This window comes from Sus scrofa, chromosome 2, assembly GCF_054392235.1.
Source record: "Sus scrofa isolate SSC_HxYL_T2T_F1_AM1 chromosome 2, Sscrofa_HxYL_maternal_Yorkshire_Landrace_v2.0, whole genome shotgun sequence".
Taxonomy (NCBI): domain Eukaryota; kingdom Metazoa; phylum Chordata; class Mammalia; order Artiodactyla; family Suidae; genus Sus; species Sus scrofa.
The window spans coordinates 99,544,836-99,572,588 of NC_139384.1; the positions used below are offsets into that span (position 1 = coordinate 99,544,836).

Genomic DNA, 27,753 nt, shown 5'->3' on the forward strand with positions numbered 1-27,753 from the left:
CGAATCCGACTAGGAACCATGAGGTTGCGGGTTCGGTCCCTGCCCTTGCTCAGTGGGTTAACGATCTGGCGTTGCCGTGAGCTGTGGTGTAGGTTGCAGACGCGGCTCGGATCCCTCGTTGCTGTGGCTCTGGCATAGGCCGGTGGCTACAGCTCTGATTCAACCCCTAGCCTGGGAACCTCCATATGCCGCGGGAGCAGCCCAAGAAATAGCAACAACAACAACAACAACAACAAAACAACAACAAAAAAGACAAAAGACAAAAAAAAAAAATAGATGATTAAAAGATTCAGTTTTTATGAAAGTATAGATAGCACTGTTGGGTAGTTCCTGTCGTGGCTCAGTGGAAATGAATCTGACTGGTATCTATGAGGATGCAGGTTTGATCCCTGGCTATGCTCAGCAGGTTAAGGATCCGGTGTTGCTGTGAGCTGCGGTGTAGGTTACAGGCGCAGCTTGGATCTGGCATTGCTGTGGCTGTGGTACAGGCCAGTGGCTACAGCTCCGATTTGACCGCTAACCTGGAAACCTTCATATGCCGTGGATGTGGCCCTTAAAAAAAAGAGAGAGAGAGACAAAAAAAAAAAAAAGAAAAAGAAAAAGCACTGTCAGAGTTCCCATTGTGGCTCAGTGGTAACAAAACTGATTAGTATCCTTGAGGATGCTGGTTCGATTCCTGGCCCCATTCACTGGGTTAAGGATCCAGCATCGCCGTGATCTGTAGCAGAGGTCACAGATGGGGCTTGGATCTGGTGTTGCTGTGGCTGTGCCATAGGCCAGCAGTTGCAGCTCCTATTCCACCCCTAGCCTGGAAACCTCCGTACACCGCACATGCAGCCCTAAAAAGAAAAGGGAAAAAAAAAAAACTGTCATTTTACAGATGGCTTAAAGTTTGAATAAATGTCACATTGTCATGAGTATTACGTATGTACTGGGAAATGAGGAACACTAGTTTTTGTGAAATCTAAAAAATAGTGTCTTTCTCTAACATTTACACATCAAATATATAGAATTCAGTCAGATCTCAGTTTGTCCTTGAATACTTAATTTCTTTCTTTTTTTTTTTTTTTTTTTTTTCTGTCTTTTTGCTGTTTCTTGGGCCGCTCCTGCGGCATATGGAGATTCCCAGGCTAGCGGTCTAATTGGAGCTGTAGCTGCAGGCCTATGCCAGAGCCACAGCAACTCGGGATCCCGTGTCTGTGACCTACACCACAGCTCACGGCAACACCGGGTCCTTAACCCACTGAGCAAGGCCAGGGATTGAACCCGAAACCTCATGGTTCCTAGTCGGATTTGTTAACCACTGAGCCACGATGGGAACTCCTTTTTCTTTTTTTTTGAATACTTAATTTCAAGACCACTCTGCAGCTAGTGTTATGGTTGATACCTGAAGTAAACACTGAGGAAAAAGCATATTGGCTTGCATAAGGTTCAGAAAACTGAAGCTGACTTCATTTGTGTTCTGTCTTAACCACCTCTAAGAGTTGCCTGTAGAAATAACATTGTATTTTTTCCAGCATTTTTTAGTAATAACGTTCTCAGATCAACCCTACTCTCTTTAGGTATACAACATAGTGGTTCACAATTTTTAAAGATTATACTCCATTTATAGTTATTATTAAATACTGGTTATATATCCTCCTGTACAATATATCCTTGTAGGTTATTTATTTTTTTACTTATTTTTGCTTTTTAGGGCTGCACGTGCAACATATGGAAGTTCCCAGGCCAGGGGTCTAATCAGAGCTATCCCACAGCCACAGCAATGTGAGATCCAAGCTGCGTCTGCCACCTACACTACAACTTACAGCAATGCCAGATACCTGATCCACTCAGCAAGGCCAGGGATGGAACCCTCATCCTTAAGGATCCCAGTTGGATTCATTTCCGCTGTGCCAAATGGGAATTCCTTATTTATTTTATACTTAATAGTTTGTACCTCTTAATCCCCTACCCCTATCTTGCCCATCCCTATCTTCCCCTCCCCTCTAGTAACTACTTGTTCTCTATATCTGTGAGTCTGTTTCTTTTTTGAGTGACATTCTACATTTAAAGCTTTAAGGGAGTTCTCTTGTGGCACAGTGGGTTAAGGATCTGGCATTGTCACTGCAGCAGCGTGGGTTGCTGCTATGGCTCAGGTTCAGTCCCTGGCCTGGGAACTTCCATGTGCCATGGGCGTGGCCAAAATAAAAAAAAAAAGTTGTAGAAGACAAAAAAAACTGACTGATGAAAGAAAGTTTTTGTTCTCTTCTAATTAACATAATTGATTTAAAAGAATTGTCGTTAGAGATACAGTTTTAAATTGCAGAAAGCTCATTTAAGTAAAATAGTAAAAATAAAAAGAATCATTTTAATAACCACCTATGATTATGGAGATTAGAAAAATTGTTTATATAATCAGAAAAATGGTTTTTTGTTAGAGTTAAGGTCTCCCCTCCCCCTGTCTCTAATAGGTATAAACATACTTGAAAAAAATCAAATTTGATGTTTTGTTCTTTATAGGTATTTTGTGGTGTCTGTTGTAACAGAAAGTGTAAGCTGCAGTATCTAGAAAAGGAAGCAAGAGTATGTGTAGTCTGCTATGAGACTATTAGTAAAGGTGAGCATTAACCTGACGTATTTTCTTTCAGTAATTGAATATATCTTAAAAACAACTGGATTGTGACAAAGATAAACTTCTTTATTTTCTTAAGGCGAGGACCTAGTGTTGACTTATCTGGCTTAGGTGGGACATCCAAGGCTTGGTTTCTCTTCTTTTTGTTCCACTCTCACAATTATTACTACCAGTCTGGAAAGGAAGCATTCAGTTTCTGGAGTGGCAGTTCATTAACTTTTAACAGGTACCAAGTCCTTAAATGCTGCATTTCATCTGCCTCTTTGTTTTTGTCACCATCATTATCATCCTCATCATCTTAATCTAAACATTTATAGAATATCCACTGATAAGTAGTATCCAGTCTTATATATCAATAGCTTAAGGCAAGATAATAGTTCCCACCTTATAGAAAATTACAACCTAAAGTGGGAATAAAAGATAAGGTAGTAAATATTTATAATTTTAGTGTAAACTCATAGGAGTGTCATAGTATTTGTACATTTCTGTCTCATGTATTTTTTTTCTCTTTTCAGTTGTAGAGTTTTGTTTTTATCTGTTTCCCATTGTTTTTCTGGCTCCATAGCTAGCTTACTATTATTAGCAATTATCTTGGTGATTTTACTTGAATTCTCACAGTTGTGTGTGTGTATGTGTGTGTGTATGAGTGCACACTCGTGCGTGCACATATACATGGGCACTTGTGTTTTTTTTCCTCAAATACTCATTTGTTCTTTTGAGTACTTCTTGGCATTTTTAAAGATTTGTTGACGATTTAATTCCCAGCAAATATTACTTGGGAATTTTTAAGACCAGGCCTATGCACTAACTCAGGTACTGTTCCCTGTTAGCCAGGAGAATAAATACTTGATAATAATTTGTTTTTCTCTTTTGAATGAAGATAAATTTTTTCAGCAATTCTTCAAAAAGCTCTGATGTGAGTCTGTTAGCCTGAGGTAAGCTGCTTTACTCCCTGCTGTTGACCTCTGCTCTGGAAGATAATAGAGTGTAAATCTTTTCATATTACCATATTACCACCAGTGTTTATGAAGAGTTTAGTTTAAGTGCTTATAGTTTTGTTTTTTTCTGAAGCTGTTTCAGGAGGCTTAAGACTACTGCTGGTGCTGTTAGCCAAGCAACCTGCTAGAATTAAGAAATCTTTGAGTTCCCTTGTGGCACAGTAGGTTAAGGATCCGGGGTTGTCACTGCAGTGGCTCAGGTCATTGCTGTGGCATGGGTTTGATCCCTGGCCTGGGAATTTCCACATGCTGAGGGTGCCGCCACAAAAAAAAAAAAAAAAAAAAAAAAAAGAAAGAAAAAAAATAAGTCTTACAGCAAGCTCCCACATAATTATCTCTCCCCACTCAAAAAATAAAACAACCATGAATATTTGAAACATTATTTGAGTTGACAGGTCAGATTTTTAGGTGAACATTTAAACATTCTGACTGTAAGGATCCAGGAGAAGATATAGTCATTAAAGAGATTCTGTAGGATACTGAGATCAAGCATTGGTTTATCAAAGACAATATTAGGAATGGATTTATTTATTTAGTTTTCTGTTTTATTCTGTTATGTTAAAGCATGTAATTTCACTTATGGCTCTGTTTATCATTAATTTAAACACCACAAGAAAGCATAAATAAAAGTTATTTTGACACTAGCTTTAGGGTTGAAAATAGGAGACAATGATCATTTAAAATAATGTTACTAATAAGAGGAGAAAGATGGCTCAAGGGTTATAAGACAAATTCCATGAAGAAGAAAAGATAGTTTCCTTAGAGATTGTGGGTTATGAGGAAGTTGTGCTGATACTGTATTAAGTTTTAAAGAAGCATGCATGTGAGTGCCATTACATAAACTCAGGGCAAGGTAGAAATTATTTTGGAACCCAGAGTACTAAATTTGGATTTCGTTTGGTTAGTGGAAGCCATTGCATGAGAGTGCGAATTCATTGGACTTGAGGAAGGTTATTGTAGCAGCAGTAGCATTTACAGTAGATCAATTTGGTGAAATGCTGAAGGGAGAACTACCAGTGCTGTTCCATGTTATTTGGATGAAAAATCATTCAGGCACCGTTCTGGACTTTGGAACTCCAGCTGAAAACAAAATATACTCTGTTTATAGAGTTTTTGATCTCATGGAGCTTGTGAATGTGGGCGAGATGGACAGGAAGCAAAGAGAATATGAGATGGTGATAACAGTGTAAACAAAAATAAAAGAGTGTAAGAGGAATAGATAGTAACAAATTGGTGGTAAGAGGCAGTATTTTTAAAACAGTGGTCAGAATAAGAGTTTATGATAATGTGATGTGTGAGCAGAGAGAATAAAGCTATATGGAAGAACATTCCAGGCAGCGAGAGCAGTAAGGGCAAGCTAGAGGAGTGCTTGCTTCTCTTGTTGAAGAACAGGAGACTTGGGTGGCTGAATCATAATGAGCAAGTAGGATTTTAGTGAGAAATGATGAAGGACAGCTACCTGGGAAAGCAGAGAAGGTAGAGATGCAGGGTCTTCTGAGCCATTATAACAGCTTAAATTTTCATTCCACTTGGGAAGCCATTAAAGGATTTTAAGCAAGAATGATAAGATGTGAGTTTTAAAAGAATAACTGGGAACTATGTTGGAAATAGACTCTAGGGATACAAGGGCAACACCAGATAGTCAAATAACAATAATTTTCTTTAATAGATATCGAATATATGCCAAAATAATATTGAAATAACTAATTGGTAGCTTCTACTAAAGCGGAGTATAGCAGCCAACTAAAGTAAGGATATTATCTTTGCCAAGTGCCACTTCGTGTTTAGCCATTGATTTCTTTCTCCTTACAACTTGAAAAATAGAATATTTATCATAATTTACTTAGAAGTTCAAAAAGCATCTGAGATTTAAAATTTTTTTCCATCTTTATAGCTCAGGCATTTGAAAGGATGATGAGTCCAACTGGTTCTAATCTTAAATCTAATCATTCTGATGAATGTACCAACATCCAGCCTCTTCAGGAGACGCACACTTCCAGTATACCTTCTCCTGCAGCTTTGCCAATCTCAGCACTTAAACAGCCAAGTGTTGAAGGTAAGTAGAAACAGTGTGTCTAAGACTAAAGATAAATTATTAGAAAAATAATTAGAAAATTTCTAGTGCTGATGGGATCTAGTGAGGAAAGAGAAAACCAGATACCAGAGGGACTGGTTATCCATGTGTGTTTGGTTAGAAGAACAAAAGGGACATGCTAAAGTGACTGAGAGATTAGTAAGTGCAGGAAGCAGCCATCCTAGGGGTGAGAGAATGAAATGGGAGAGGCAGGGTTACTGAAGTCAGTGCAGGAGCACCAGGAGGGGAGGTGCTTGGTTTTCAGAACTGGGATTGAGGGATTAGGGTACCACGTTATGCAGCTGATGCTGTGACTTCTAGAGGAACATCAAATGGCAAATGCTGGGACCATCAAGGAGCCTCATAGGGTCAGTGTTCAGATGACTGAGGGCATATTCCTGGCTTTATGTAAAGAGTACTGAAAATCAAGGGACATGCAGGTGTATCTGGTGGTGCTCCTGCTTCAAAGATCCTGCAAGAACTAGAAACAGAAGTCCTTCTCTTCCCACCTTCTTGTCTCCAACCAGTGCCTATCATTGGCGGAATATGACCAGAACTAATTAGCAAGGGGGTCTGGAAGTTGCACTTTTTTAGACTTCCAGGCTGGCATCAAAGAGCGCCAGTGTAGAAGGGAGGACTTGGGTTTGAGAGACAATAGGTAAATAATTGGCATATCTCCCTTTCCTTAAAAATCTATTTTTAAATGTATATTTTATCATAATAAAAATATTTGTAAAGACTTAAAAAACTTTTAAAGATTTAAAAATCTTTGGATACTGTTCTTTTTTTTTTTTTTTTTTTTTGTCTTTTTGTCTCCTTAGGGGTGAACCCGGGGCATATGGGGGTTCCCAGGCTAGGAGTCTAATTGGAGCTGTAGCCGCTGGCCTGTGCCACAGCCACAGCAACACATGATCCGGGATGCATCTGCATCTACAACCTACACCACGGCTCACAGCAGTGCCAGATCCTTCACCTGCTGAGCGAGGTCAGGGATCGAACCTACATCCTCATGGATGTGAGTCTGGTTCATTTATCTCTAAGCCACGACGGAAACTCCATGGATACTGTTCTTTTTGACAGTGTATTGTAGTTTAGGATCTTGAGTAAAGCCTGTGTACACTTTTCTTTTTTAGTTTAAATATTTTTTTTTTTTTTTTTTTTTGCTTTTTAGGGCTGCACTCGCGGCATATGGAGATTCCCAGGCTAGGGGTCCAATCAGAGCTGCAGCTGCCAGCTGACGGCCACAGCAACCCAAGATCTCAGCTGCATCTGCGACCTACACCATAGCTCATAGCATCACCAGACCCCTGATCCACTGAGCGAGGCCAGGGATTGAACCCGCATCCTCACCAATACTAGTTGGATTCATTTCCACTGTGCCACAGCGGCAACTCCCTTAATTTAATTTTTTTAATTGACATATAGTTATGTTATAGATTTACATAGTTATTTTACATAGATTTACATAGTTATAGATTTACAGAGTTATGTTAGTTTTAGATGTGCAGCAGAGTGATTCAGTTACATATACAAACACATTTTTTTTTTTCTGTCTCAGATTCTTTTTCTTTTTAGGTATTACAAAATATTGAGTATAGTTCCCTGTGCTATACAGTAGGCCTGTGTACACTTTTAAATGTAAGCTTTTAGTCTGTAACATGCTAGAAAATAACCGTTAATTGTCAGACACAGTCAGATATTTCTGTCAACTACTGAGTTTCTTTTTATCTCTCATTTAATAACTATTTTTTGTTTATCATTATAACTTAAGTAATGAGATTCAGTATATATAGTTGTACATTATAGCTTTAGAGATGAGTGAATCTGCTTTTCAAAATATTTATAGGAGTTCCTCCTGTGGTTCAGTGAAAACGAATTCAACTAGTATCCATGAGGACATGGTTTGATCAGTGAGTTAAGGATCTGGCGTTGCCCTGAGCTATGGTGTAGTTCACAGACACATCTGGGATCTGGTGTTGCTGTGGCTCTGGTGTAAGCCAGTGGCTATTGCTCCAATTTGACCCCTAGCCTGCAAACCTCTATATGCCTCAGGTGTGACCTAAAAAAACAAAAACAACCAAAAAAATGTATTTTTTTTTCCTTTTTTTTTTTTTTTTTTTTTTTTTCTCTGTCTTTTTGCCATTTCTTTGGGCCGGTCCCGCAGCATGTGGAGGTTCCCAGGCTAGGGGTCTAATCGGAGCTGTAGCTGCCAGCTACGCCAGAGCCACAGCAACGCAGGATCTGAGCCATGTCTGCAACCTACACCACAACTCACGGCAATGCCGGATTGTCAACCCACTGAGCAAGGGCAGGGATCGAACCTGCAACCTCGTGGTTCCTAGTCGGATTCATTAACCACTGTGCCATGACAGGAACTCCCACAAATATATAGTCACTTATATTGACCTTCAAAAGTTTTTTGGGTTTTTTTTTTGTCTTTTTGCCATTTCTTGGGCCGCTCCCGTGGCATATGGAGGTTCCCAGGCTAGGGGTCTAATTGGAACTGTAGCTGCCGGCCTATACCACAGCCACAGCAAGGCGGCATCTGAGCTGCCTCTGCAACCTACACCACAGCTCACGGCAACGCTGGATCCTTAACCCACTGAGCAAGGCCAGGGATTGAACCCACAATGTCGTGGTTCCTAGTTGAATTCGTTAACGACTAAGCCACGATGGGAACTCCTATTGGCCTTCGAAGTTAAAAAATTATAAAGTATAATAAATATAAGAAAGATACTTAATATGTCCACCCATATTGCAAAAATTATATATGATGCTAGTTTTTTCATTGTTATTTGTATTAGGACATGGAAGGTGGTAGATGTTGGGTCTTTTGATGTTTCTATGTTCTAAATTGTCTGGCAGGAATTTTCATAACCTTCCTCCATGGATACTTTTTAACAAAAGAGAGCAAATATTTATGCTGATATATAGTTATTTCCTTCAAAATTGAGATGTAAATATTAGTAAATATTAATAAATTTAATATCCACATATAAGAAAAAAAATATTTTCCTTCTCTTGTTTAGTAAATTAAAAGTAGCAAATTTACTTAATGCAGAAGTGATCCTGTTTCTTTTTTTAGACCTTTTATGCTTCTTTCTTCTGTTCTTTACTAATGTTGTTTTCCTTTGCTTATCTGTCATACTCTGGTCTACTCCATTTTCCCTCTCTGTACTTTAATCCCTAAATTTTTTCAGTCTCTACACTCACAAACTTTGCCTTAATAATAATAGGCTTTAAATCTGCCTTTGGTGTCTCTCAAGTATCACCTTCCCTGTCTGTTCTTTCTGAGTTCAGGATTCCTGCCTTCGTATGAATTAGAAAAAGACTTCCACTCTGGGTAGATGAATCTCAAAAGGCCATTTCTCTAGGCCTGGGAATTGTTAGCAAAGAGCTTTTGAAAATGTTTCCTGATCCATTGAGTATCAAATCATTGCAATGTTATGAAATTAAAATGCTTCACTTTTAAAACTTATTCTAGGATTGTGCTCCAGAGAGCAGAAGAGAGTATGGTTTGCAGATGGCATACTTCCCAATGGCGAAGTTGCAGATACAACAAAATTATCATCTGGAAGTAAAAGATGTTCTGAAGACATTAGTCCTGTCTTACCTGATATGCCCTTGGTAAGAAATCTAAAGAATGACTTGTTAATTTAATAAAAATTTTATTTTGTAGATAATTCCTTGTGTGGTTATTAGAGTGCTTTTTTAAGAAAAACTCTCTGAGCTTTATAAAATGAGAAACATATGATGTAGTGAATATATGTTATTTTGTTTATTATTTTTATTTTTTTGTCTTTTGTCTTTTTAGGGCCACATTTGCAGCATAGGGAGGTTCCCAGGCTAGGGGTCGAATCAGAGCTGCGGCTGCCGGCCTACCCCGTAGCCACAGCAACACTGGATCCTTAACCTACTGAGCGAGGCCAGGGATTGAAACTTCGTTCTCATGGATGCTGATTGGGTTCGTTAACCACAGAGCCACGACGGGAACTCCATGTTTTAAATTTTACCCTTTTTAAATGTCAGCGTAAGGCAACAATTCTTAAACTTTTTGATCTCAGGACACTTTTATGCCCTTAGAAGTTATTGAGAACCCCAAAGGGCTGTAGGTTGTATGGGCTATATCTGTTGATAATTATTAAATTGAAATTGAGAAAAAAATTTAAATTAATTGAAAAATAAACTCATTAATATAAATAATATTTTTATGAAAAATTTTAAAACAAAAATTGAGTGAGGTAAATAACATTTTCTTACATTTTTGTGGATTTGTTTAATATCTGGCTTTATAGAAGATAAGATTCTCAATTCTACTTCTAAATTCAGTTTGTTGTGATATTTTTGATTAAATAACATGAAGACAAATCCTAGGACCTCACTGACTTCCTGAAAGGGACTTGAGGACCCCAGGGATCCCTAGACCACATTTTAAAAACCACTGGTATGGGAAGTAGAACTGAGATTTAGTAATTTAATTTAGACTAATTTGTTTAATGACTTTCAAACATTCAGTAAAATATCTGATGGTGGTATTTATGTGTATGTTTATTCAAATGTGCTAGGTGTTAAATAGAAGATACATAATATAGAATCCCAACCTGCTAAGAACTCACTGTAAAGCAGCAAACTCTCATAGAAGCAAGTTTTACCACATGAAGTAGGAATTGTCTTACATATTAAACAAATATTTACTGAGCATCTCCTCTGAGCCAGTTACCTGGCTTATCCTGGATATAGACATTAGACAAAATGGATATTTATCCTGCTGTGTTCAGGTTCATATACCATATAAACTTTCGTTGTTTGTCAGAAGGATTTCTTGAGCTAGATTTAACAAGTAGCCATAATTACCAAAAGTATGTTTCTTAGCTGGCACCTACCCTCAATCAGTATTTTAACAAAATGGAAATTCTACAGAGGCTAGTGTTACTTGAGTTCATCAACTGTTCTCTATTGACTCAGGATTGGCCAGTCTGAAAAGAAGGGGACCTAATTGAAGCAGACTTGTAGTGTAGTTTATTCCAGGTAGTTACTGTTGTGGAATATATCTACCATTCTGCTTCCTAATCACTTCCTTCCTCGCCCTCTCCCTTGCTACCCCACAGCTAGGCTTTTTTGGCTATCAGGAGGAGGGGTGCCTTGTGTTGAACTAAGTGTGCTCACTTTGTGGTATGATACGGGATCCTGAAGATCTCCTTGCCTCCTTTACCCCGTTTATAACATTAAAGTCAGAAATGCCTACCAGAGCTTACAGGAAAGCTAAATATGTGCTTCTGAATTTAAAGAACCAAAATGGTACTATTTCTTGGGAAGTTTGGCTTCTGAAGAATTTCTGAGCCCATTTTAGTTTTACTTATTCTTATTAAAAAGATATATTTGGCTGTAGAGATCAACATTTCACATTTGAATGGAGACTATGAACTGATTTTTTTTTTTTAATTCTGTATTTTATAGATGGTAAACACTGTGGACCATCCTACTACAGTGGAAAAATCAGACAATGAGATAGGAGATATTATAAGAAATGAGATAATTCGAAGTCCTGTTTCTCAGATTCCAACTGTGGAAAAACTGCGTACAAACACAGCAGCTGAGAGCTTACCTGCTTCTGGTTCTTCTGCACTAGATGATGATGTTTTTGCAGAAATTGAGGAACCATCAAGTGCTTCTGGTGTTTTGGTTAACAGCAATGTACCTGTTGCTAGTCCTTCAGATTATAGGTTATTGTGTGGTATTGACAAGAGTGTTTGCAACAAGATTAGTCTTCTACCTGATGATGATGACAGCTTGCCCCCTCTTCTGCTTACATCTGGAGAAAAGGGATCAGGTAGGATAGCAGTTATTTAAATTCAAAAAGGAGATTTGGGGAGTTCCTGTTGTGGCTCAGTGGTGACGTATTCGGCTAGTATCCATGAGGATGTAGCTTCTATCCCTGGCCTTGCTCAGTAGGTTAAGTAGCTACTGTTGCTGTGAGCTGTAGGTCATGGATATGACTGGGATCCTGTGTGACTGTGACTGTGGCTGTGGCTGTGGCCGGCAGCTGTTGCTCCAATTCGACCCCTAGCCTGGGAACTTCCATATGCCACACATGTGGCCCTAAAAAAAAAGGTTTTTTTGGTTTTGTTTTGTTTTGTTTTTTTGGTCATGCCCATGGCATGCAGAAGTTCACAGGCCAAGGATTGAACTGAAGCCACAGCAGTGACAATGTGGAATCCTTAACCTCTAGCTAGGCCACCAGTAACTTTTTGTTAATAGAAGAATATATTGATGGATTTTGTCTGTGATGTATGAAATGTATTTTTTTAAACTTAGTGTAGTTGAAGTATGTACAGTGGCTTGGTAAATTTAGTTTACAAGAAGTTTTACTATATAAAAAAAAATTCTAAAATGATCTGTACTTTTGAGTTGAATTGAATGTGATTCACTTTCTCACCTGGGACCCTAATTTAAAATAAGGCAAAAGTGTAATACAACAGGGAAATTCATATACTTTTTTTTTCTTGTCTTTTCAGGACCACACCCAAGGCATATGGAGATTCCCAGGCTAGGGGTCAAATTGGAGCTGTAGCCACTGGCCTATACCACAGCCACAGCAACATCAGATCTGAGCCGTGTCTGTGACGTACACCACAGGTCATGGCAATGCCAGATCTTTAACCTACTGAGTGAGGCCAGGGATCGAACCTGCATCCTCATGGATACTAGTGAGATTTGTTTCTGCTGAGCATGATGAGAACCCCCAACATTCATAGACTTTAAGTCCTGGAAATATTTCCATTGTATTAGTTTTGACTCCATATTATTATTTTTTTTTTTTTGGTCTTTTGTCTTTTTAGGGCCACACCTGTGACATATGGAGGTTCCCAGGCTAGGCGTCTAATTGGAGCTGTAGCTGCCAGCCTATGCCAGACCCACAGCAACTTGGGATCTGAGGCGAGCCTTCGACCGACACCACAGCTCATAGCAACGCTGGATCCTTAACCCACTGAGTGAGGCCAGGGATTGAACCAGCAACCTCATGGTTCCTAGTTGGATTCGTTTCCACTGCGCCAAGATGGGAACTCCATCCATATCATTTTTTATTAAAGGAGCATATTGCCTAAAGACAAGAGTATTTGGATTGGATGACAAAGCTAGGAATTTTAGTTCCTCATCTGCTATTCCTCATGTATAACCTGAAACATGTTTAATCTCTTGGTCCTGTTTCCTTTGTAAAAGGAGATCTCTAAGTTTAGGCGATCTCTAAGGTTCTTTCTAAGCTGGAGATTCTGTGGCTATCTCCCACCTCAGAGTAGGCATTATGCTACATCCTGCATGAAATGACTGTGTTCTGTGCATGATAATGTAGGAGAATAAAGCTTAGATCTCTGTTCTGCAAGTAGGAGCCATGTCATGATCATGGCCATAGTGGCAGAAATATCTTATGTCCTGTTCTTTGGATACCATGTGTATTTTCCTGTTGAGCTCTTTTTTCACCACTTGTCACTGAGAAGGCATGTAGCAGCAAGCAAATGTATAACTTGGGTCTAGACTACTTTCATGGTTGTAAAATTCAGCATTTAGAAATGGAATGACTGGCAGATTGGAATCCACTTTACAAAATTTTTGGTTTGATTTTATTTTATTATTTTATTTTTTGCTTTTTAGAGCTGTACCTATGGCATATGGAAGTTGCCAGGTAAGGGGTGGAATCAGAGCTGCAGCTGCCAGTCTACAAATGCCAGATCTGAGCTGTGTCTGCAAGCTACACTATAGCTCACAGCAGTGCCAGATCCTTAACCCACTGAGCAAGGCCAAGGATTGAACCCATGTCCACATGGATACTAGTTGGGTTTGTTTCTGCTGAGCCATGACAGGAACTCCAAAATTTTTATTTTATAACTTTAAAGGTGCTAAAATTTTATGAATATGCTGTTTATTTATTTATTTTTTTGTCTTTCCTAGGGCCGCACCTGAAGCATATGGAGGTTCCCAGGCTAGGGGTCTAATTGGAGCTGTAGCCACCACGGCCTATGCCAGAACCACAGCAACTCAGGATCCGAGCTGTGTATACAACCTACACCACAGCTCACAGCAATGCCGGTTCCTTAACCCCCTGAGCAAGACCAGGGATTGAACCCGCAACCTCATGGTTCCTAGTCAGATACCTTAACCACTGTGCCACGACGGGAACTCCTGAATATGCTGTTTAATTAACATATTTATGCCTATACTATATATATATAATTTAATTGAGTGAGATTTATATGTATTACAGTATTAGTATTTTTATATAAATTGAAAAGCAAAAATTCATATATAACAATTGTCCAGGTATTGATTGATTTTTATGAAACATGTTAGCTTTTGCTCTTGCTTTTATTTTTTTATTTTTTTGCTTTTTAGGGCTGTACTCACGGCATATGGAAGTTCCCAGGCTACGGGTTGAATCGGAGCTGTAGCCACCGGCCTATACCATAGCTCACAGTAACACAAAATCTGAGCTGCGTCTGCGACCTACACCACACTCACAGCAATGCTGGATCCTTAACCCACTGAGCGAGGCCAGGGCTCAAACCTGCTCCTCATGGATCCTAGTTGGTTTGGTTATCACTGAGGCAAGATGGGAACTCCTGCTTTTGCTTTTAAATATGATTAAACCATTGGTGGATTTATAAATCTCTTTTTTCATTGCAAGCATATTTAACAGGAAGATGCATTTATTCTAATTAATATGTTATTTTCATGTTTTAGTGCCTGTAGTAGAAGAACACCCATCTCATGAGCAGGTTATTTCACTTCTTGAAGGCGAAGGTTTTTGTCCTGTTACATTTGTCCTAAACGCTAATCTGCTTGTGAATGTCAAGTTAGCATTTTGTAAGTAATGATTCATCTTTCTTTGCCTAATTAGAAAGCAGAATTTCTGAATGAATCACATTGTCAGATTAAATTTTGACTGGCATTGGTAAAAACTAAGCTGTATTGGATATTGGTTTTTTTAGCCAAATACTAATAATATAAATAAATTTTGCATATTTGCAGTTGGATTTGAAGTAGTAGCTTAAAAATTTTTACTAGAGTCCTTCATTCAGCCCTAGGTTAAGGCCATGGTCTTATAGCTGAGCTGTATTTTAATGCTTATGATACAGTTGACTGTATTTCATACAGCTTCTAGATAAATGGAAATTTGGTAATTGAGATGAGCAAAATCCTGATTTACTAACAACAAAGACAGTTTTAAAGTGAATGACATTAGACTTAATTAAAAGTAAGGAAGTAAATAATTCTCAGTAATAAATAATACTCAATAATACATTTCTTAGCTTTTCATTCTCTTTGAAACTAACCTGATTCTTACCCACTACATTTTAGCATGTTAGTGCATCTTTTGTTTTAGTGTTATTTACTAGTTGACTTGTAAGATAATTTTTCATCCTTTCTCTTTTTTACATTAATCTTACATAATTCATTTAAAGTTGTGAAGAGAACTTTGGGAAAATAAGGAATTTGAAAATTTGTGCTTCATGCAAAGGACAATTATACTTAAATTTTTTTGGTTAATGGAAGTTGACATTTATAGTTGTATGCTTTTGTCACTTAAGATTCCTCGGACAAATATTGGTACTTCTCAACCAATGGATTGCATGGCTTGGGACAGGCAGAAATTATTATTCTATTATTATGTTTGCCAAATGAAGATACTATTCCTAAGGACATCTTCAGACTATTTATCACCATTTATAAGGATGCTTTAAAAGGTATATAGCATTTTATTTGAGCTGTTCAGACCAAGGGATGGGTAAATTAACATTTTTGCTTTTGCGTATGTTAACTGTACCAAAGATTTATTTTGTGAGGAGATTGCTGATTTCTTAAAAGAGCTTAGTCATGATTTTCAGTCTCCTTAAATCTAAATCTAGCATGTTATGTTATTAATGTCTTTACATTTTCTTTTTAATTTTAAAAGTGAAAATATATTTCCTTTCTTGATCTTTTTACGTGTCTATACAATAGTCCCCCCTTATATGCGAGGGATAAGTTCCAAGAACCCCAGTGGCTGCCCAAAATTGCAAGTGGTACCAAACGCTATGTTTACTATTTTTCTATACATATATACCTGTGATAAAAATTTATAAATTAGGCCCAGTAAGAGAATATCCAAATTGCCAGCATCACTTCTCTTGTGCTTTGGGGCCATTATTAGGTAAAATAAAGGCTACTTGAACATAAACCCTGTGATATTGCAATAGTAGATCTAGTAACTGAGACTGCTGCTGAGTAATGGCCAGTAGCCTATACAGTGTGGATATGCTGGCAGGTGATTCACATTGTGATTCACATCCCAATGGGATGGAGCAGGATAGTGAAAGATTTAAACTTACTGTTTATTCAATTTTCCTTTTAATATTTTTGGGCCACAGTTGACTAGGGGTAACTAAACCATGGAAAGCAAAATTGCAGATAAGGGGGGTACTGTATACTTTTCTGTTTGTATGAGATTGGGGGGAGCTGATGACTTCTCACTTGACTGTGAAGTAAGGACAAATTAAAAAACATCTATGGTTAGAAGCAGTCTCAAATATTTGTTCACAATTCTCAGTCTTTGGGAAAAACTGAATTTTGTGCACTCAGTCTATTCAGTGCTTCTTCACTAGTGGAAATAAGGAAAATAATGTACCTTGCTTTTATTTAGAGAAGTTCATAGTAGGACATTCAAACTCAGAATGCTGCTTCTAAACAACTTAATCTTTTTATTAATTATTTTATTTCTAGGAAAATACATAGAAAACTTGGACAATATTACCTTTACTGAGACTTTTCTCAGTAGCAAGGATCACGGAGGATTTCTGTTTATTACACCCACTTTTCAGAAACTTGATGATCTCTTATTACCAAGTAATCCTTTTCTTTGTGGAATTCTTATCCAGAAGCTAGAGATTCCCTGGGCAAAGGTTTTTCCTATGCGTTTAATGTTGAGATTGGGTACAGAATATAAAGGTAAGTTTTAGTAAAGTTAAATTACATGGGTTCAGATATTATGAATGTAAATAAGTATTTCAGGGATATCATTAAAATACATTTTTAAGGGATTATTGGGACTACTTTTTTTCAGTGTACTTTAAAAATTCTAAAACAGTCCTCCTCTACTATCAAATTAGTCTTGACCATCTTAGTAAGTCATGAGTTTCTAGATGGTCATATTTATTATATTAACTTACCTTAAAAAATTTTTTTTATTTCCTCTTGTGGTTCAGTAGTAACAGACCTGCCTAGTATCCATGAGGATGAGGGTTGAATCCCTGGCCTGCACAGTGGGTTAAGGATCCAGCATTGCTGTGGCTGTGGTGTAGGCCAGCAGCTGTAGGTCTGCTTTGACCCCTAGTCTGGGAACTTCCATATGCCACAGGTCTAGCCCTAAAAAAAAGACTGAAAATAATTGTCTGAAATTAGTAATCTTCAAATGGGGATTATCTACACTTTTAAGAGTATTTGGGCATATCATTAAATGTAGAATTAAATGATTTATGAAATCCTGTTTTAACGGACAGAATGTCAGTCTAAGCCATATCCTTTTGAAAATTACCATTTTAAATAAACGAGGAGTTACTATTGTGGCTCAGCAGGTTAAGGACCCAGTGTTGTCTCTGTGAGGATGTAGGTTCGATCCCTAGCCTCACTCAGTGAGTTAAAGATCTGGCATTGCTGCAAATTCCAGCATAGGTCGCAGATGCGGCTTGCATCTGGGGTTGCTGTGGCTGTGGCTATAGCTCCAATTTGAACCTAGCCCAGGAATTTACATATGCTGCAGGTGCAGTCTTTAAATAAATAAATAAATAAAACTACCTCTGTCAAGTTGCAAAGGATGTTCTCTAATTCATAAAAGATGAGGTAAAAGTCAGCATGTACCTTAATCATAGTATTTTTAATGACTTTTACCACTAATGTGTTATGTTTTTTTACTACCCTCTGTAGAGAAAACTTAGTTGCCCTTTTTAAAACTAAAAAATATGTGGGAGTTCCCGTTGTGGTGCAGTGGTTAATGAATCTGACTAGGAACCATGAGGTTGGGGGTTCGATCCCTGGCCTCGCTCAGTGGGTTAAGGATCCAGCATTGCCATGAGCTGTGGTGAAGGTTGTAGACGCAGCTTGGATCCTGTGTTGCTGTGGCTCTGGTGCAGGCTGGTGGCCACAGCTCCGATTCGACCCCTAGCCTGGGAACCTCCATATGCCACAGGGGCAGCCCTAGAAAAGGCAAAAAGACAAAAAAATTAAAACTAAAATAAAAAATATGTTTGTAATAGCAAAGATGTGGGTTCCTCTGATTTAAAATTTTAAAATAGTTAAAATCAGCATTGTCCTGTGGCACAGCAGGTTAAGGATCTGGCATTTGTCACTGCATTGGTTTGGGTTCCTGCTGTGGCATAGGTTTGATCCCTGGTCTGGGAACTTCCACATGCTGCAGGTGCAACCAAAAAAAAGAAACACAGTATAATAGATAATGTCAGGTGCCTTTTTTTTAGAATTTTAAGAAAGTATATTTGTGTAATAGATATTGGAGAGGTTTGTTTGGTTAACCTAAGCTGAGAACTGAAATTCTCAGGTTAAAATATTTTTGTTTGTTTTTTTGCCATTTCTAGTGCTGCTCCCTAGTGACCACAAGCAAAGTTATTAATCTCTGTGTCTCTACTTTCCCATTTGTAAAGTTAAGGTAGACATACTCGCCTCATTGGGTTGTTTTAGAATTTCAATAGGATAATATATGCAAAGGTTCATTGTAGCATCTAGTAGATACACAGTATGGATTAACATCATCTGTTACTTTCCCTCAAAGAAGTGATTGAATGGCGTTTATTCATAATGTTTGGAAAATGAGAATTAAAGTTAATAAATTCAAGACCTTTTTTGCTTTTTGTTGACAGTAACCAGTTTTCTATTCTTATCTATAGCATATCCTGCTCCTTTAACAAGTGTCAGAGGCCGAAAATCTCTTTTTGGAGAAATAGGACACACTATTATGAACTTACTTGTTGTGAGTAATTGAACTATTTTATTAAGAAAAGCAGTTAGATGACAAGCTCCATGTCACTTCTCTGCATTGACTTCTAAATTCTCCATGCTCATTATCATACTGACTCAAGAACTCTAAAAATTTACTATCATCCATAAATTAATACAACTGAATATTCTTAAATTGTTATTTAAAATTTTATTTAGCAAATTATATATATATGTATATTTCCTTTTCTAATTTGGCATATTCGGTATAGTGAAATTTCATTTATAATAAATCCTAACTCATTTAACATAAATGGGCTCTGGTGAAAGGCTTTTTAGAATACATCTAATTTATGGGTACCTTATTCATACTGCCTTTTGATTCATTCTGCTGTAGTGCTTAACATTTAGGTAATGTGAAATCTACACAGTTGTTGAAGCTTTAGTAAAAGTAAAGACAATCAGTTGGTGATTTTGAGCAAATTGTGGCCTAAGTTTTCTCATTTTTAATAGGAAGGATTGGATTAGATGATCTCAGGTTCCCTTCTACCTCTAATTTCTATAATTTTGTGTTTACCTATTATCATAGAAAAGTATTTCAGTGGATTTGCTTTTATTTATACATGTTTGGTTGGCAGACCTATTCTATTTTTGAAGATCTGTAGCTAGAAAGAGATCACCACCATCACCCTCCACCCCAGTACTACAGAACTCTTCTTGAGAATGATATTCTTTATTAATTTTCTGGAGTAATCGGAAGGACTAGTTGGTTTTTGAAGTTGGTATTACTTTCTGGATGGTGTTTTGATGTATCACAAGTTTTAAAATGATGGATACTCTTTAAAAAAGGACTTAATGAATAGGCAAGTACATGTTCATAGACAGTAGTTTAAAGTTTATGAAATTATCATTATTTTATGTAGGACCTTCGAAATTACCAATATACCTTGCATAATATAGATCAGCTGTTTATTCATATGGAAATGGGGAAAAGTTGCATAAAAATACCTCGGAAAAAATACAGCGATGTAAGTATAATTGCTTTATTCAAATATTGAAGATAATTACTGAATGATATAGATTTCCTTAGAAGTATGTTAAATTTGTTTGTTCTGAATGGGACTATCTAATATATAATGAAAAAAGTTATTTTTGAAATTTTAGATTTGTTTCCTAATAGGGGATTTGTTTAATCCTGTTTTTTTCATTTTTTTCCTGCTTCATCTTTTTTTCTTTTTATGGCCGCACCTGTGACTTATGGAAGTTCCCAGGCCAGGGGTTGAATTGGAGCTGCAGCAATTCCAGCAGTGCCAGATCCTTAACCCACTGAGCCAGGCCAAGGATGGAACTCTCATCCTCACAGCAACAGTATCAGGTCCTTAACCTGCTGAGCCGTAACTGGAACTCCTTGTCTGTCTTTTAATTGAGGTGATTTTATCTTTTTAGGGCTGCACTGCAGCATATGGAGGTTCCCAGGCTAGGGGTCCAATTGGAGCTGTAGTTTCTGGCCTATGCCACGGTCACAGTCGCGTCTGCGATCCTATGATCCTACACCACAGGTCACGGCAACACCTGATCCTTTAACCCACTGAACAAGGCCAGGGATCGAACCTGCATCCTCATGGATGCTAGTCAGATTCATTAACTGCTGAGCAATGATGAGAACTCACTGAGGTGATTTTATCTTAAAACATTTGTTTCAGTGACATTCACAGGGAGTTGTCCAGACTAAAGCTTGATAAAAGTGGTCAGAAATTGACTCTTTGAATTATTGTAACTACAAAATGTTAAAAATGTTTCAAATGAGTATTGTTTTTTTTTCCAGGTAATGAAAGTAATAAATTCTTCTAATGAACATGTCATTAGTATTGGAGCTAGTTTCAGTACAGAAGCAGATTCTCATCTAGTCTGTGTACAGAATGATGGAGTTTATCAAACACAGGCCAATTGTGCCACTGGCCATCCAAGAAAAGGTGAGTGTTAGTTTCTAGTGTTGATCCATAAAACCACCTCAAAGGTAGAATTTCTTTCAAAAAGGAAGTATATATAAATATATATTATAATATACATGAAATAATATAATTATAATACACAATATAATTATTGATATATAAATATTATATAATATTTATAAACAAATAAATACTAATTATTGATAAATAATATTAATTTAATAGTAAATGCTTAATAAATAAAAATAAATATTTAATAAATAAATATGTAGTAATATATTATTAATAATATAGTATTATATATTAACTATTTATTATATATAACATATAGCTTAGAATAGATATATAACTTATTTGCTGAATTGATGGTAATAAAATAAATATACTTTAATTTTTAGCTATACAAACAAATTGCTTCTAATTTCTGTTTGTGTATGTGCTAGTTTGTGTGTGTGTGTGTGTGTGTGTGTGTGTGTGTGTTTGCAGGGCTGCACCCCCGGCATATGGAGTTTCCCAGGCTAGGGGTTGAATTAGAGCTATAGCTGCTGGCCTACACCATAGCCACAGCAATGCAGGATCTGAGCCACCTCTGCAGCCTACACCTCATGGCAATGCTGGATCCTTTTAACTCAGTGAGCAAGGCCAGGGATCAAACCTGTGTCCTCAGGAATACTAGTCATATTCGTTAACCGCTGAGCCCTGATGGGAACTCCTGTATGTGGTAGTTTTAAAAATTTTTTTTATTTAAAAATTTTTTTATCCAGTACAACATTACATTTAAAGACTTGGAATATTGAATTTATTTTGACATATTCAGGTTTAGTGTAACCCATATAGTAGATGTCTTTGGAGTGAGGTATTTTTTGCCTTTGTTTGCTCTCTGCTTCATATCCTCTTAGAGGGGAATACAGGGTAGATATGGATGAAGAATGACTTCTAAAACTGTATGTGGGAATGCAAAAATGATAAAAATGGTAATGCAAGTATCAGTACTTTCATTTCTGGCTGAATGGCATTAATGACTGCCATGATTACCAAATCCTTGTAGTAGAGAGCCTAACAAACTGAAAGTTAAGTAGAAGTATGTAGTCCATAAAATTAATACATTATTGTTAAATAACACATTTAAAATAGACATTCTGGCTGCTAATAAAATTCTTTCCTCTGATTATGAAAGTATATATATTCATTTTTAGTAAGCTTAGAAAATGTTTCAAGAAATGTAGTAAAAGGGAAAAAGTACCAAGATATGTCTTTGTTGACATAATTTTCTTCTAATATTGATATATGTGTTAAATAGATGATTCTTATACCAGATATTTACTTTTCTATTGTGGTTTTTAAGTTTTTTATTTTTTTACTTTTTTGCTTTTTTAGGACGGCACCCATGGCATATGGAGGTTCCCAAGCTAGGGGTCCATTCGGAGCTACAGCTGCCAGCCTACGCCTCAGCTACAGCAGCACCAGGTCTGAGCCGAATCTGTGACCTACACAGCTCACAGCAATGCCGGATCCTTAACCCACTGAGTGAGGCCAGGGATTGAACCTGTGTCCTCATGGATGCTAGTCAGATTTATTTCTGCTGAGCCACAAGGGGAACTCCATATTGTGCTTTTTAAAATTTAACATGCCATTGACAATTTAACAGCTACTTCATATTTATTTGATGATTATTTATGTGGTATGACATTCAAAAGGTATAAATATTTACACTGCAAAATATCCTTTCTTCCCTGGATGCCCAAACTACCCTCTTGCCCTCTACATAGGGAACCAAACCAATGTTATTAGTTTCTGGTAAATTCTTTCAGAGACCTCTTGCTTTGTTGTATCTTTAAGCAAACCCCTCTACACACACATTTTGTTCCCCTTTTTAAAAAAGTTTTAACATTCTTTACATTCTGAACCTTTTTTTTTCTTTTTTTTTTAATTTTATTTATTTTTTCCACTGTACAGCATGGGGACCAAGTTACACATACATGTATACATAATTTTTCCTCCCATTGTTGTGTTGCAGTGTAAGTATCTAGACATAGTTCTCAGTGCTACACAGCAGGATCTCATTTTAAGTCCATTCCAAGAGCAATAGTTTGCATCCATTAACCCCAAACTCCCGATCCCTCCCCCTCCCTTCTCCTTCCCCTGGGCAACCACAAGTCTGTTCTCCAAGTCCATGATTTTCTTTTCTGTGTGAACCTTTTTTTTCTTTTAAAGATTATTCTTTGTTAGTATATAAAGAACTTCCACATTGTACATAGCTTTCCACTTTATATGGAACATCATTTAATTTTCCCTTCTTAATTGACAATTGCTGTCAATTCTTAGCTATTTATAAAAATTCACAGTGAATAATCTTGTATATGTGCCATTAATTCCTGAAAGTGGAATTGGTACATCAAAGCAAACATAATTTTAATAGCTCTTTATATAGTTGACCTCTATAGAGATTGTTCTGATTTGTGCTTTCATTCATGCTAGATAATTGATTTCCCACACCCTCACTTAATTACAGACATTGTAGGAGTTTCCACTGTGGCTCAGCAGGTTAAGAACCCAAGTAGTATGCATGAGGATGCTGATTCTATCCCTGGCCTTGCACAGTAGATTAAATGCTCTAGCATTGCCGCAAGCTGCAGCATAGATTGCTGATGTAGCCCAGATCTGGTGTGTTGCTATAGCTGTGGTTTAGGCCAGTGGCTGCTGCTCCTATTTGACCCCTAGCCTGGGAACCTCCTTATGCCACAGGTATAGCCCTAAAAAGACAAAAAAAAAAAAAAAAATATGGGAGTTCTCACAGGGGCTCAGTGGTAATGAATCTGACTAGTATCCATGAGGATGAAGGTTCAATCCCTGGCCTAGCTCATGGGTTAAGGAGCCAGAGTTGTGTGAGCTGTATTGTAGGTCACACACATGGCTTGGATCCCGAGTTGCAGTGGCTTAGGCCTGCAGCTGCAGCTCTGATTCAGTGCTTAGCCTGAGACCTTCCATATGCTGCAGCTGTGGCCCTAAAAAGCAAACAAATCATGTTTTTTTGTTTGTTTTAGGGCCGCACCCATGGCATATGGAGGTTCCCAGGCTAGCAATTGAATCAGAGCTACAGCTGCCGGCCTATGCCATAGCCACAGCAAAGCCAGATCTGAGCCTCGTCTGCTACCTGCACTATAGCTCACGGCAATGCCGGATCATTAACCCACTGAGCAAGGCCAGGGATCGAACCCACAACCTCAAGGTTCCTAGTTGGATTTGTTTCTGCTGTGCCACAATGGGAATTCCAATAAGTAAATTTTTTTTTAAAAAAATTAGGCGTTCTCATCGTGGCTTAGTGGTTAATGAATTCGACTAGGAACCATGAAGTTGCAGGTTCGATCCCTGGCATTGCTCAGTGGGTTAAGGATCCGGTGTTGCCGTGAGCTGTGGTGTAGGTCGCATACGCTGCTCGGATCTGGTGTTGCTGTGGCTCTGGCGTAGGCCGGTGGCTATAGCTCCCATTAGACCACTAGTCCGGGAACCTCCATATGCCTAGGGAGTGGCCCCAGGAAAGGCAAAAAGACCAAAAAAAAAAAAAAAAAAATTAAAAAAGTACAAACATTGTAAATAATACAACAGTCATCAATCATTAGATACAAGCTTTAAATAACTTCTTTGCAATATTTTATTTGGTTTTTTTTGTTGTTGTTATTCTAAAATAAGTGGTATGAGCATGGCGTGGCATATATCAGTTACTTAAAATGTGCTATGTTCTACGTTATGCATTTAACAAATATATAGCATAAAAAAGAGCAGGTTAAAACATAAGTAATAATTATTATTTTTTTTAATCAGTGACAGGTGCAAGTTTTGTGGTATTCAATGGAGCTTTAAAAGCATCTTCAGGGTTTCTTGCCAAATCCAGCATAGTTGAAGGTATGAGTTTCATCTTTAAGATTGTTTTAATGTAAAGATGTTTTCCATTTCCATTTAAAAATGTATTGGCTACTTGCAAAAGAATATATATGTGAATTACAAAGCATAGTACCACAAACTTATGTGAAATCTTCACTCACCCAGCCCAAAAACTAGAGCACGACTACATAAAATTTTAGTTTTCATATTTGAGTCTACCTCAAGATTGACCAAGTCTGCCTTAGCCTGCACTTCCTGCTTGTGCATAGTCTAAAAGTCAGTCTGAGGTAAGAGTTTAGGGTCTTCTCTAGTCCTTCCTTGGCATGCACACACCCTGGGCATGCATACAATATTTTAGAAGCATGCCATCTTCTAAATTCCCAGAAACATGTTAGAGTTTTTTAAAGCTCTCATGCGCATCTTATTCCCCAACTTTTCCTTTTAAGTGGTTGGTTGGCTTATTGTTTGCCTCTACAGTTTTCTGCTGCCACAGGTAGCTATGATGTTGATGATGGGCCCCTAATTGTTTTTGTTGTTGTTGTTTTGTTTTGTTTTTAGGGCTGCACCTGTGGCATATCGAAGTTCCCAGGCTAGGGGACTATTCACTATACATGAATAGAAATAATGAAAATAGAAAATATGCCAGTTTTCTCAAAAATTAAACTAGCAATTTAATGCAATTTCAATAAAAACTCCTCTGTTTTTGACAAATGTTCCCTAAGAAAAGGCTTTTTTGGAGTTCCTGTTGTGGCTCAGCGGTAATGAACCTGACTAGTATCCATGAGGATGTGGGTTCAATCCCTGGCCTTACTCAGTGGGTTAAGGATTTGGCACTGCCATGAGCTGGAGTGTAGGTTGCAGGCGCAGCTCTGATCTGGTGTTGCTGTGGTGGTGTTGTAGGCCTGCAGCTGCAGCTCCAGTTCAACCCCTAGCCTGGGAACTTCTATGTGCTGTGGCTATGGCCCTAAAAGGACAGAAAAAAAAAAGAAAAGAAAAGACTTTTTCACTGGGCAACCTTATAGTCAGGTCAAATAAAGACAGCGTTGTGGCTCGGTGGTTAACAAACCCGACTAGGAACCATGAGTTTGCAGGTTCAATCCCTGACCTTGCTCAGTGGGTTAAGGATCTGGCGTTGCCGTGAGCTGTGGTATAGGTCGCAGATGTGGCTCGGATTCCGCATTGCTGCGGTTGTTGTATAGGCTGGCTGCTACAGCTCTGGTTGGACCCTTAGCCTGGGACCCTCCATATGCCTTGGGTGTAGCCCTAGAAAAGACCAAAAAAAAAAAAAAAAAAAAAAAGGCAGTATTGTAAGTGAAGTCTTCCAGGGAACCACCTGACAAGTCACAAAATGAAATTCTTCAGTAATATGGTTTTGAATGAGCTCCAGCCCCATTTGCCCTCTGCAGTGGATACCAAGCTGTTGATTTTCACTTTGATTTCAGGCTGTTGGTTTTTAAGACTTCTGCTAAGCTTGAGAGGAGGAGTTGGGAATAGGAAAGTTAAAATAAAACAAAGCTTGCTGTTTTTATAAGGATCCTTCTGTTTTTCTTAAATACATTTTTCCCCAGCTTGCTCCAGCCTTTGATTAACTTCCAGAGCTTTGAAAAATTTGCGTCTGACAGTTGATCAGTTTCCTTGTTCTTTTATGGAGTACTTTTGGAGATTCTTAGTCTGCATTTTCACTGATATCCTCTTACATACTATCTCAATTACATAGCTTTATAGGAAGTCCTCCCATCTCTGATGTTACACACATGCCTTATTCCTCATTTTAGTAGTGCTCTGTACAATCTAAGCCTTTTGTTTTATCATATTAATTTTGGGATCAACTTGTCAGGTTCTAAAAGGGACATGACTTTTTATTGAAATTGCATTAAATTGCTAGTTAAATTTTTGAGAAAACTGGCATATTTTACATTTTCATTGTTTCTATTCATGTATAGTGACTACTTTCAATTTATTTAGATAATACCTCATATCTTTCAGTAAGACTTTATATTTTTTATATAGGTCTTGAATATCTTTTCTTGATTTATTCCTGTACCTTATAGATTTTATTGCTGATGTAAATGTTAATTTATTATAATTTTAGTATAATGTAAATGCCATTCTAATTTTTAAAATTAGTTGATATTTCATAAGTGTCAGGTATACAACAAAGTGAGTCACAATTAAAGGTTGTATTCACTTATAGTTATAAAATATTGGCTTATTCCCTGTACTATAGTATGTACCCTTGTATCTTATTCATTTTATACATACTAGCTTGTACTTTTTTTTTTCGGTTTGTAATTTTTAATCTCTTACCCCTATATTGCCCCTCCCTGCTTACCTCTTCCCACTGGTAACCCCTAGGTTCCCTATATATATGAGTCTGTTTCTTTTTTGTTAAATTCACTAGTTTTATTTTTTAGATTCCACATATAGGTGATACAGTATTTGTCTTTCTCTGTCTGACTTAATTTACTTGGCATAATACCCTCCAAGTCTGTTCATGTGGTTGCAAATGGCAAAAATTCATTCTTTTTTAATGGCTGAGTAGTACTCCAGTGTGTGTGTGTGTGGTACACATATATACCATATCTTCTTTATTCATTCATCTGTCAGTGGATACTTTGGTGGCTTCCATGTCTTAGCTATTATAAACAGTGCTGCTATGAACATTGGGGTGCATGTATCTTTTCAAATTAAGGGTTTTCATCTTTTCTGGATATATGTCCAGGAGTTCAATTACTGGATCATATAGTAGCTTTATTTTTAGTTTTTTAAGGAACCGCCATACTGTTTTCCATAGTGACTGTACCAACTTACATTCCTACCATTATTGTAGGAGAGTTTCCTTTTCTCTACACCTTCTCAAGCATTTATTATTTGTAGACTTTTTGGATGCTAGTCAGATTCATTTCTGCTGAGCCACAGCGAGAACTCCTATTGGTAGGGTTTTAGATGAAAGCCATTCTAACCTGTGTGAGGTGATACCTTATTATAGTTTTGATTTGCATTCTCTAATAGCAGCAGTGAGCATGTTTTCATGTGCCTCTTTCTCTTCTGTATGTCTTCTTTGGAGAAATGTCTGTTTAGGTCTTCTGCCCATTTTTTGGATTGTATTGATTTTTTTTTTTATATTGAGGTATATGAGCTGTTTGTGTATTTTGGAAATTAATCTCTTATTGTTGCATCATTTGCAAATATTTTCTCCCATTCTGTAGGTTCTCTTTTCATTTTGTTTATAAAAGTTTTTTTTTTTTTTTTGTC

At 37.4% G+C, this 27,753-nt stretch overlaps 1 protein-coding gene across 12 annotated transcripts in view; it reads left to right on the plus strand.

The window, feature by feature from the left end:
• The window catches only part of ZFYVE16 (zinc finger FYVE-type containing 16), a 61,459-nt gene that overhangs the window by 19,797 nt on the left and 13,909 nt on the right, over positions 1-27,753 (plus strand). For 5 of the 12 annotated variants that reach the window (XR_014838116.1, XR_002341786.2, XR_014838115.1 and 2 more), the window contains exons 4-14: positions 2,503-2,599; positions 5,507-5,668; positions 9,171-9,313; positions 11,144-11,516; positions 14,423-14,545; positions 15,271-15,426; positions 16,442-16,666; positions 18,616-18,698; positions 19,588-19,692; positions 20,490-20,637; positions 24,439-24,519. Coding sequence is in view for 6 of the 12 variants with exons in the window: in XM_021084493.2 (XP_020940152.1) it covers positions 2,503-2,599; positions 5,507-5,668; positions 9,171-9,313; positions 11,144-11,516; positions 14,423-14,545; positions 15,271-15,426; positions 16,442-16,666; positions 18,616-18,698; positions 19,588-19,692; positions 20,490-20,637; positions 24,439-24,519 (1,696 nt within the window). In the remaining 6 variants the exon portion in view is untranslated. Of the gene's footprint in view, positions 1-344; positions 603-631; positions 867-2,502; positions 2,600-2,693; positions 4,815-5,506; positions 5,669-9,170; positions 9,314-11,143; positions 11,693-12,237; positions 13,107-14,422; positions 14,546-15,270; positions 15,427-16,441; positions 16,667-18,615; positions 18,699-19,587; positions 19,693-20,489; positions 20,638-24,438; positions 24,520-27,753 lie in introns of those variants that run through there. The other 7 variants (XM_085013909.1, XM_085013908.1, XM_085013911.1 and 4 more) reach the window with 6 other exon arrangements.